General features: G+C 38.7%; 1 protein-coding gene across 1 annotated transcript; it reads left to right on the top strand.

The window, feature by feature from the left end:
* Positions 1–6,022: 6,022 nt before the first annotated feature.
* ccnp (cyclin P) lies at positions 6,023–9,620 on the top strand (the record flags this gene model as incomplete). The annotated part of the gene is made up of 6 exons (XM_080731757.1): positions 6,023–6,142; positions 6,518–6,616; positions 6,894–7,049; positions 7,746–7,904; positions 8,404–8,582; positions 9,452–9,620. The coding sequence occupies exons 1-6, from the start codon at positions 6,080–6,082 to the stop codon at positions 9,618–9,620; spliced, it is 825 nt and encodes a 274-aa protein (XP_080587883.1). The 5' UTR covers positions 6,023–6,079.
* Positions 9,621–12,142: the final 2,522 nt, after the last annotated feature.

Raw genomic sequence — 12,142 nt, 5'->3', positions numbered from 1 at the left:
CCAGTAGGATTGTTTAGTCAGTGTAACACCGTTGTCACCAAATGTAACTGATTTTTTTATAAATTTGAAATGAGCTTTTTGTTATGGTGAGAGCTATGAGCAGCCATTATGAACCAATGTACGGTTTCCTCAAATAAATTATAACTTAAGGCATTGTGATGGTTTTAAAAAGGCTTAGTTTTAAAGGACAACTTTGTTTTTTTACAACAAGGGTTCATATTTAAGAGAAATAATTAGAGAAAAGAAAAGATGAGTGTTAAAATTTTCATTTACTGCTTTCTATTGTTTTAGTGATTTTGTTTTCTGTGGTTGGGGACATGCGTACAGTACAAGTGATACAAAAATATGTATTTTTAGACAATAAGCCAGCGATTTCTTTAGTTCTATTTTTCAGTAACATTACTAGCCCCCATAAGTCAAATCTGCTCATGAAAGATTCCGGTGCATCTTGGGAATGGGCTTATTGCATCTAAAAAGACATATTTAGCCACTTGTACGAATGCCCCCACCTCACCCGCTAAAACGATAGAAAGCAGTAAATGAAAATGTTTTAACACATCTTTTCTTTTCTCTAATTACAATCTAAAATATGAACCCTTGTAAAAAAACGAAGTTTTCCTTTAAAAGACATTGAAGATAAGATGAGCCTGCACACTGAAAACATTAATATATTCCATTGTATTACCATGTATCCTCTTAAAGAACAATTCTTGCTATTAATGCTTTCAACGTCTCCTCAGATTCGTCTAATTTTTCTTTGCAGTACCTTTCTCATTAGCTTCCTCCAAAGTATTTGATATACTCTACTCTATTTCTTTTTAATTAAATGACTCAAAACAAATTGAATTCAAATATTCAAACAAGTCCCTGCTGTTGATTCAACATTCGGTTAACACATATGGTAAAATAGATTAAATGGTATCCTGTTTAGATTACTGAAAAGTAAATAATGGCATTCAAGGCTCAAATCTGGCTCCTTGGGACCTTGAGTTGAGACAATGTTCCCAACTAGAAGAGGTTTAAAGTTAACATTTCTCGAGACCATTAACATTCCTCGAAATAATTTAATTTTGGTTTATATACTTTCTTACTGAATAATAAATACAACCATGATAAGAGTAAATTCTATATTGGTTCTGTAGTGTTCAGAAGGATAATGAAACTGACTCAAAATGAAATGGCTCAAATGTTTAACCATTCAGAGAACTGTAATAGATGGATGTGTGATTAATTGTATAGCACTCGAATACCCCTCATTTCAGTCACATCAATCTTTATTTTGGACACATGTTCCATAATTACATCCCATATTTCATTCAGCAACAGCTCTTCATAGCATGTGTGTTGTGGATTTGTGCATTTGAATTGCTTCAAGAGCATTTGAGAGAAAACAACAAACAACAAAAATGTTATAATTCATGTAAGTGGGACAAAGTAAGGATGGTAATAACGGTTTATAAGGCACTTTTGTATCAGTTTACAAAGTTACGTTTCACTGGCTGCCTGTGAGCTTTTTGTCTGAATTCATAGATCTCACTGTTCTTCCAGACGTTTGTGCTGTTGAACAGCACAAACTTCTTCCCTTTTTTTTGTGGATTCAATTTTAATTACATAGCTTTCCCTACACTTGACAATGACCTGTAAATGTTGAGTCCTGTAACAGTGCATCTGGGGGAGGGGGGTATATTAGAGGCCAGTTTCTATTGTTATTGACAGTATTATTTCTTCCTTACTGGTCAAGTTTCATTCTGAAATTCTACATTAAAAAAATAAAATTAAAATATCAAAATTGGATCTTAAGTAAACCTTGTGCCTACTCAGTAGGCCCTACTGCCTACAACACCTTGGAGTCCCAGGTGTCCTTGAGGGGTTTCCAAAGGGTCCCCAGCTAATTCGGTAAATTTAGCATCAGAAAATCAGTTCAACTACTTTGGCAATAGCTGATCTACAAGGTCACAACGCAAAATGTGTTGATCTACTATTTTCAATAAATATTTTGGAAATATTTCAACAACAAATTTTGTAGAGAAAAATATTCTCAAATTGAGGTCCGCAGCCAATAGATATTTATTTGGCAGACCTTGACATGAAATGGTTTGGGTCACTGGGTACCCACCAGACACCTCTCCCTCTTATTCATCATGATACTGTAGTTAACACTCCTATCCTAATTCTAACTACAAAGAGTGACAAGGTAGCCCATGGTTTGTTATGTTCCCTCACAGTACAATAGTTCAGGGTTCAAACCTAGCTGGTGCCTTTTTTCTCCATTTGATACTTTTCCTTCCTATTCTTTTCATCTCCCTCTTCTCCTCCGCTGCATCCTCCTTTCCACCCTTCTCTGCTTGTTCATCTTACGCCCCTTTTCTCCTCTGCAACTCTATGTTTTCCTCTCAGATGTACATGCTACAACTTTGCAACTTTTGTCAAAATGTAGTCCCAAGTAGTTTGAATTCTTATAAACCTTTGGAAATTATGAACTGTAAAGATATTCCCCAAATAAGTACTTTATAATAATAATAATAATTATTATTACCCCTATTGTTATTACTATTTATTATTATTATCATCATCATTATTATTATGCAAAGTCTACACCGCATAAGAAAATCTGACTGAAATTGGTATCATACACCTTTTATTGTAAATTCTTCCTTAATTCTGTATGGCGTTTTCCTTTTCACCCTCTTCTTTTTCTTTTTCTTCTTCTTCCTCCTCTTCTCTTCATTTTATCTTCCCCTTGTCCAGCCCCATCTCATTGCTACTAGCAGCTATAATTTCCTTGATACCATGAAACCTAATATTTTGAGATTCGAGAATGGTAGATACTTGACTCTATAGTGCTCTCTCGTGTTCTTCTTGAAGAGATGGAGCTGAGCAAAAGTGAATGATGATTATTATTTTTTTGGTCTAACCATAACGATACTGGAAACCAAGGGTTTGTAAACTTAATGATAAGTCACAGATGAAATTAATTTGCAATAAATATATTTTTAACAAAATAATTATTAATACATAGATGCCATTGATTCTTACTGCTGTTGCTGCTATGACACATGAATTTCCCTCCGGGGATCAATAAAGGCTTATCTTATCTCATTTCATCTTATCTTATCTTTCAACAGAAATGTGTGTAGGAATCTCACTCCCAGTGTTACACTGAAATGGGAAACCTATCAAAATTCCAACTTAGGCAAAGACCAATCATTTTGGTCTTGCCCCCTGAGGATCAGGGGGCAATGGTCACGGTGCTTGTAGACATAGGCCACTGCATTATTCAGCCTGAGATTTGACCTTTCCTCCCTGCTAGCTAAAGGCTTAGAACATTTGAAAATATAATGTGCCAGTAAAATGTTTACATGGCTACTAAATTAATGTGTATCTTTGCTGATGCTATTTAACATTTTGCTATTATTTTTACTGAATTAAATGACCCTGTTAATTATTCCAAATTTGACCCATTTTCCACTCCAAAACTGGGCTTTGAATATTTATTTTAGGTGACATTTAGACCATTGGTTCTCAAATTCTTAAATTATAGATAGTTAGGAACCAAATGGACCCTTGTGGGTCTGTGACTCAGAGAGTGAAATGGTACACTCTCAGTTAAATTAACATTGATTTTACAATATAAATTGGGGTCTCAGACTCAGATATTTTGCTTTTGTTTAGCCTAATGCATGTCAAACTGGGGGTCCTTGAAATTAAAATGGTTGAGAATCACTGCTAGAGCCGTGAAAATCATCTCTTATGGGGGGTCCGTGGGTTAGTAGGCTTAAGTGTCAATTTGGGGGTCCTTGACATGAAAAAGTTGGAAGCACTGGGCTATGCCTCTGCAGCTCCGCCCCTCTAATCAATCCAGCTGTCTTTAATCAATCCACCTGTTGTCTATATGAGCGCTCCACAGGTGGGGCGACGGTTCCTGCTCTTCCGTCCAGTTGTAAGTAGCTGCAGCGGCGTTGTGAGTTAAAATCCCTGTCTGTGGCTGAACTATGGCCATGGTGACTGGGTTCTGCGACTCCAAGCCCCTGCTGGACTTGCACAAGAAGGTGAGTAAACCTACTACAAGGGACTTTGGTGATCCGATTTAGAAAAAACCCTCAAGTGAGTTGGAAATAAAAATGATGCCATTTACTTGACGGCCTATTCAGCCATTAGAAAAGCAATGTAAAGTAATTTAGGTAGCCTATTAAGCTGTCAGATGCTCTGAATTCACCAGATCATAACCCTCTTAACATTGATTGAGTATTAGGCCTACACTAAACCCACCAGTCTTTTTTTTTTCTATTAAAATGTTTTAAAATGTGTGTGGGTGAGGGTGTCAGGCCTACTTGCATTGGTGTCCTAGTAGGCTACCTTGGCTTTTACAGAAAAGTAAATGGTTGCATGAAGACTATTTACCACACTACTTAAATGCACCATTTGGTTTTGGATGTCTTTGCTGCTCTTTTCAAAAAACACTGTAGGTTGGTAAGATACACTGGGCCCATAACCAAATGTAAATATTTATGGATTTATGTTTAATTTATATAATTTACATCAGGCCTATAAATGGGGAGCTACAGTAACTGCATTAGGCCTATAATCATTTTAATTACTTTTAGAGTAGAGCATAATATCTCTACAATTGCAACGAAGTCTGTGGCTATACAGACATTTTGGGCATAAAGTAAACAAAAAGTTGGAAGGTAGGCCTATATGATACAAGATACATTTTGGTCATGGATGTTATATTTCCAGCCATTTTCAATAACATATTCCTACATTTATTCCTTACGACTTTAACATTTGACGGGACATTTTGTAAATGTTAACATTGATGTACCCAGTGTTTACCACTTGGCTTGTATCAACAGTTTTAACTAGAATGTAGCCTACTCTCCCTATTCCAGACGGAGGACGACTGTGTCCCCCTCGGAGCTTGGGCTAATGCCTGTGGGCCTAAAGATCACTGGCAGGCCCTAGAAGATGACCCTAAGGGGTCAGAGGGTGGATGGGTAGGTCTCCTACTTTCTGTCTCCCATTTCCTGTAGGCTGTTTAACAGCCCACACAATTTTAACAGATACATGTACTGCACATATTGCATTGACTGTTGATTCATGATTACATTTATTTTCAGGCCAGTAGGGTACAACGGTCAACCGATGAAGACATTATCGTGGGCTTTCCAAATGATGGTCAGACGTGCTCAGATGGTAGTATACTCAAGATATTTACCATCAACTACATTTTAATCATTTGGCTCTCTTATCCAGGCGACTGAACAATGAGCAACCAAGTGAACCAACCTTAAAAACAAGAGGTTCTCAAGCTTTATTTTACTTGGTGCATTGTCTCAAGACACAGGAACAAATCTATATTAGACGCTAGCCTTTCTTTATAATTACATTTACAGTACTTTAATGTAGGCCTACCGTAAATGTTTTTAAGGATCCCTGGCTAGAAAGCCTTGTATGCCTTAATACATTATATTTGCCCTCACACCTTGAACTTCCAAATTCGAATTTTAGAAATGGTAACCGGTACTACCGGTAAATGGTATATTTTACTCAAGGGGGCCTGTTGCAAGTCATCTGTCCATGTGGTCCATCCCTATGGAATGCTTGTTGTAAATACAGATTTGTGAAAAGAGGAAGATAATTGAATGCATGTCCTAATAAAAAACGTCATGCTTCCTAAGGTTAATATGCACGTCAAAACAATATATTTTAACTTTCATACATTCCATATGGCTGGACCACATAATATGGACAGATGAACAGTGAAAGATGAACTAATTCTAAAATTAAAGTGTTTTTTACTTTTTTTACATAGTTACAGAGGGCAACAATTATGCATGGCTATGTATTGTGGCTTAGGGTATTAGCCAGGTATTGTATAGTTGGTGTGAGGGAGCAATGACTTTGTAACACTTGAAACAAAACAAAGAAATCAACTTGGATCTCAAGGTGATGATGATTCTTGTTCTGTGTAGGGTGCAGTAATGGGGCGATGCTGCTTAACCCCCATGACTTCCAGGGCCTTCACAGCCTGCAGGCACTGATCCCCAGCCTGCTCCAGCATGAAGTGGAAACTGCCATGGAGAAGCTGAATCTGATCTATGACCGCACCTACGCTTGGGACATCTTTTTGGATATGATGGTAAGATGGTGGTGGGGTTGTTCCCTAATTGAACACTAATCTCCTGCCCATCCTGTACCGTTAAATTGATACAACACGCTGGAAGTTGCCTCATGTTCAACATGGTCATTCCTGGTTCTCAATGGCCCCTCGCATCAAATTCTGAACCTGCACATGGGACTAGACTCAAGACTAGAGCACTGCTTTTTCTTTTCTTTTTTTCTTTTTTTGGAGTAAAACCTCTATAGCTACTACTTTGTTGGTATTTGTGCTATATTAGACAGTTATCAGGAATATCATATTACATTTGTTTGTCATGGTTATTTATGGGCTAGTTGCATTGGTTAATGTAATGACTTTGTTCTGGTTGTCCACCTTCGTTTATTCATTCTCCAGAGAAATCAATTCCAGAGCTGTTTCCCCAGTGCTGAGCTGCCCCAGCCTTACACCGATGCAACTTATTCAGTCCTAGTTGACTGGCTCATACAGGTTAATGTGAGTTCTGTGTTGTACAAGACTTTTCTTTCACTCTGGGAAATTGAAATGAAACCAGGACTTGGCTAAATGTAACTTAACTACGCTAACTGGCTTATACTGTGGGTTGTGGAATGCCGATAATGATATCTTGTATTCATAATCAGCTAATAGCCAAAAATAGATTTTCAACCTGAGAAAACATGACATGATTAATTATTTTCAGTGTGTGACATGGTAATATAATGAATAAACTGTAGAATTTTGAAATGTTATAATTATTTTTCTTGGTTTATAGGATCTGTTCCATTTCCAGGATGAGACCCTCTGTCTGGCAGTACACCTCCTCAACCATTCTCTCCGGCAGATCAAGGTGCCTACATCTAAACTGCAGCTCATTGCTGTAGTCTGCCTCTTCCTGGCTGCCAAGAAAGAAGAGTCTCTCCTCCCTGAGGTATGTTTCTGTTTCAGAAATGCATACTATATTTTTGAAAGGACACCTGTTCACATAAAGATGATCCCATGTAAATCAGTGAAGATAATGGAAGGTAGAACCAAAGAAGATGGCTGTGCAATTGAGGGTATTTTGTATATCAGACTGCCTTGGTTTTGAGGTGGTGTTGACCTGAAAACCAGAGATGAGCTTTTGACTGAATGTATGGCGTATAAATGCCTACAAGTGATAGACATGAAGATTTGTAGACAGCTGCTGGGTTGTACTGCTATAGGGTTACCAAACCGACAGGCTACATCTTTTCGAGGCTTCTGTATATGCATGCTTTCTGCACTGTGGAGCTACTTCTGGCTAAGTAGATGGCTGTGATGGAATTGGGCAGCTTCCGTTTCACCAAGTGAACAAGTTGTTTTTGTAGAATGCGTTAAAGTTAAAGTTTAAATGGTTTATTCGTTTTGTCACTGTATATGGTAGAAAGTTGAAGGCTCAACGTGCTTGAACGCTCCAAACTTTAACATTGACACTGCTGTTAAAGTTGGGAGTGTTAAAAAGTGAGTTCCTTTCTAAAAGATTTCATTGCCCAGTTGGCTCAGCGCCAAAATAGGGGGATTTAAATTATTTTTGAATGCTCAACAGTAATTTATCTGGACACCAATTAATGTAATTGGTCTGCTCCCATATCTCCACATCCGCCAGGTGTCTGAGCTGTGCTACCTCATGGACAACACTTACACCAAGCACCAGCTGCTTCGAATGGAACGCAAAGTCCTCACTGCACTCCACTTTGATCTATCCCACTGTTCACCGCTGCACTTCCTCCTCCTTTCTGCATCCATCGCACGTTGCAGTGCCAAGGTTGGTTGACGTTTAGCTAAAGGACAACTGCAGACTATATAACATATAGGCTAATTTTCCTACTTGCAGTGTATTGATCCCAAATTACTTGCCATGGGGTCTATTTTGCCCCTGTCAGTTTCCCCAGCAGACTCCAGCAGCCCTCATAGACATTGGCGGCTTGTGTGGAAAACAAACTCATGGATGTGTTTTTATAATGACTACTATTAACAGATTCAGGAAAAGACTTTGATTGCAACAAATGGCGATATGCCAAAAAGCGATCTGCTTATGGCTCCGCTCTATGCTATGTAGGCTGCTGGGGAAACTGGACGACAGGGGCAATTCTGCTAAATGGCCCCATGGCAAGTAATTTGGTATCAAAAGATGAGTATGGAGTTGTCCTTATGCTTATATCCCTATCAGTTCTTTTGATAAATTACATTTTGCAGTAATTTTGAAATGGTGTCAAGTCATGTGATGCAGTTTCTTTTTTTTTGTATCTTCTATGTGCTGTCAGGTGGTGTGGATGGCCCGTTATCTGCTGAATCTGTCCCTCGTGGAGAGCCAGTGTGTAGTGTTCTTGCCTGTCCAGTTGGCAGGGGCTGCCCTCTGCTTGGCCCGTCGAGTACTGCAGGAGCCCCCCACACCAGAGGGGGAGACGGCCTGGTGTGTGGCCTCAAGTATATATGTGGGCAGGTGTGTGAACAACTTATCTATATTTATACATGTCTTGGATTTGTGGGTTGTATGCAATCCAAAATAAACTGCATATTGGCTGAGGAGGCTTACTTGGTCATGAATTGCGTCAGCCTTGTTTCTTGCAGCATCCTTTTTTTTCACATCAGTCCAATAGTATTCAATGAAAGTTGGTCGCCATTAAAGGAGTAGTTCACCCCCAAAATGACTTATTTTCTTTTCATTACTCACACCATGGAGACTTGATTTCAATAATATATTTTTTTTTTTGTATTTGTCGCACTCCTAAGACAAAAACATTATTATTGTAAATTTACATCCATTGATTCCGGATGGGGACCCGGATACATTTGGGTCCCCATCCGGAATCACTGGGGGTACATTTATTGTAATCAAATGACTGTTTTAGGAATGCGACAAATACCTAAAAATATTATTGAACTCAAGTCTCCATGGGGTGAGTAATCAATAGACAAAAGGCATTTTGGGGGTGAACTAATGCTTTACAATTCCATACAACCATAGATGTTCAACAAACTACTTATCTTGGGTACCCAATGATGTTAATTGCTATGGATAACATGACGGATTGAACAAATCTGTCATGGATATCCCTGTGGATTTAGTAGTTCCCCAGCTGTTTAAGCAGTGTTTTAGTAACATTAGAATACCAGTGTTCTTACTACTATCTGGGGTGCGTATTGGCTCCCACATCACTGGCCCAAAGCTTATGGGCCAGTGATACTAAAATGTATGAGCTTATACTGTAATACTTTTTGTCAATTTAAGATAATGGGACAGATTGCGTTTCCTGACAAGAACCCTTCTTTTTTTTTTTCAAATATCTTTATCTGCTCCATGTCTTCTAGTGAGGACACCCTTCTGAGGATCATGCACATCTTTGCTGAGGCTGCAGCCAAAGCCTATAGCCGAGAAGCTCCTTCTTTCATCAAATATTCCTCACGAGAGACCATGCACGTCAGCAATCATCCTATTCTGCAGAATGCCCGCTGCATGCTGCCTGTATTGCACACATGATGCCCAGCAGGGAGAGAAACCCAAACACTTCCTTTCTACCTCACCTGTATCCATGAGGCACTGAGACGGCGACTACTTGGACTGCTAGGTTTCCATATCCTCTACATAAGGGTCAGATCCCTTTGGTCGGCTCCACTGACAGGGTGTTGACAACTTTGTTACAGTATATGCTATGGAAGACTGGGATGGCCAGTATAATATGCACTGATTTCACAAGTCTATGCTATGGGAAGCAGTGATGACCATGCAGTATGCACCCTGAATACATGAAGATATGCCATATATCAGTAATCTACTGCATGATCCTGCTAAACGTTGGGCTATAGTATGTAGCCACTTTGTACAATTGGAGTTAAATAATGCCACCATCTTGTATGAATTCAGGGTGCTTACTGCATTACCATCACTGCCTTCCATATCACAGACTTATCGTCGCTGTCTGTCAGACACCTTGCATGTCCAAAACCTTTTCATGAACTGGAAAAAAGAACATCCAATGTATCCAATAGTTATTTAATCACAAGCTCTTAATACTTTTCGTTTGTTAATTATTTATAAAACCCACAGACAGACTTAACTACTTTCACTCGACTTGATCTAAAGCTCACAACAGGTCAAACGTTATGGGCTTGTATATCTGCTACTTTTTGCTACTTAGTTTGACACTAGTATGAGAGCATCAATTAAAACAAAACCTTGTAATGGAGTTGAGAAAAAAGTTTCTGCCTGATGGCAATGTATGAATTCGGAGTGCATGTTGCATGGCAATCACTGCCTTCCATAGTATAGACTTGTAAGAATTGGGAATGCTTGAATGCCCCCTGTGGCATGTTTTTATGCTCTTATGTTACAGCTGTTTTGTATGTCAAATGTGTGCATGTCCTGTTGGAGAAAATGAACTTTAATGTGAAATTTTAATTTAAGTTTAAAATAAAGACCCTGCTGAAAAATCCCTGCTGAAAAATCCCTGTCTTGAAGAGATTTAGCTATGCTTTAACAGGAATTCTGCTATTCAGAGCCCCCTGCTGGTGACAGAGCCCCCTTTAATTTATTTCTACTTATGTTTTTGGTCACATGATTTATTGTTTGGGTAGATTTTTCTCCCTTGTAGGCCTACACAAAAATTAATAATTTGTAACTGGTGATTTCATCCAATGAACAGTGTCTAAGTGTCCCAATCTGTACAGTTCAGACATGCTTTTAGTTGTTCCTTTCTTTCATCTGGCAATGTCCTAACTGTTATCACTTGCAAGTCACTGACCTGGCGGAGACCTGTGCTCGGAAGAGCACTACTTCTAGTTTTCCCTTATTTTGATGGTGTTGCTTACAGTATAAGCAAAGTGTTTGTATTTTTTTTTTTTTGGGGGGGTGGGGGGGTAATCAAAAATAAACCTGATCTATAGCAATCTCTATAGAATCTTTGTTCAGTAACCAGGGTCTCTCCACCTCTTTATTAAATAGAATGCATTTTATTCAATAAGGATACAATTTAGACTGAGGTGGTTCCCCCAGAGGCATTACCAAATGGGTTCCCAGATTGCTATGAAACGTATGAAACTGACACGGATACTATGTAACAGTTATCTCATGGAGAGAATGTTTTGTCAATGAAGCCGTTATGTAAGCTCCAGAACCAAGCCTGAGTGTCATAGTTAGCCTACTTACTAAAGTGTCTTGTGATAATTGAGCCTAACACAAAGCCCTTTTAAAAAAGGTTGTGCTCATGTGATAACTGTAACATAATATCGGCACCGTGTGACGACAACTGACCGTTGAAAAGATCTGTCTTTGTTAACACTATCCACCTTTTTTGTTTATAATAAAGAAAACCAGTTCAGTGGGTGAGGTCTTACTTAGATGGCAGAGAACAATATGGTGCATAAATTGCACCATGTCCTCACCTCTAGCACTCAAATGTGGGGTCCCTCAAGGGAGAATCTTAGGTCCACTGCTTTGTTAGATTAATTTATTAGCTGAGTTAATGATATTAAATCAGCTTGTGATTGCAATTTGTTTCTGTTGGCTGACAACATACTGCAGCACTAAGCACTGTCTATCACAAGGAGAAATCAGTGGTTGAACGCAATGAGAAAGAAAAAAAGGTAATAAATTGTCTCTGCATCTTGGGAAAACAGAAAATTAAATTAAAGAGGTATAGGCCTACCCTGGCTTCAGAGTAGTGGTGACACTGAAATGTTAGCTAAGTAAGAGATTACAACAAAATTCATCTAGGAATAGCCTAGTACTATATTTTATGTTCCAGAAACGCGGCTGGTAATCAAATTATTGGCATAGGAATGCGTCCAAAAATGATAATAAAGATCCATGAATTCAAGACATCTTCGGGTGTGTATTTCATAGAAAACTAGAAGTAGTGCTAGCTCTTCTGAGCACAGGTCTCCACCAGGTCAGGTAGGTTATTGTTGCCTCCTGGTGGCGCTATAATAGGCCAATGTGAAAACGCCAATGGTGGCATTTGTTCCTTGACCCAGTGAGAATGTGTGTGCAAAATTTCACACAAA

Source organism: Nannobrachium achirus (assembly GCF_963921795.1).
Source record: "Nannobrachium achirus genome assembly, chromosome: 8".
NCBI lineage: Eukaryota > Metazoa > Chordata > Actinopteri > Myctophiformes > Myctophidae > Nannobrachium > Nannobrachium achirus.
This window is presented reverse-complemented; position numbering and strand designations above follow the sequence as displayed.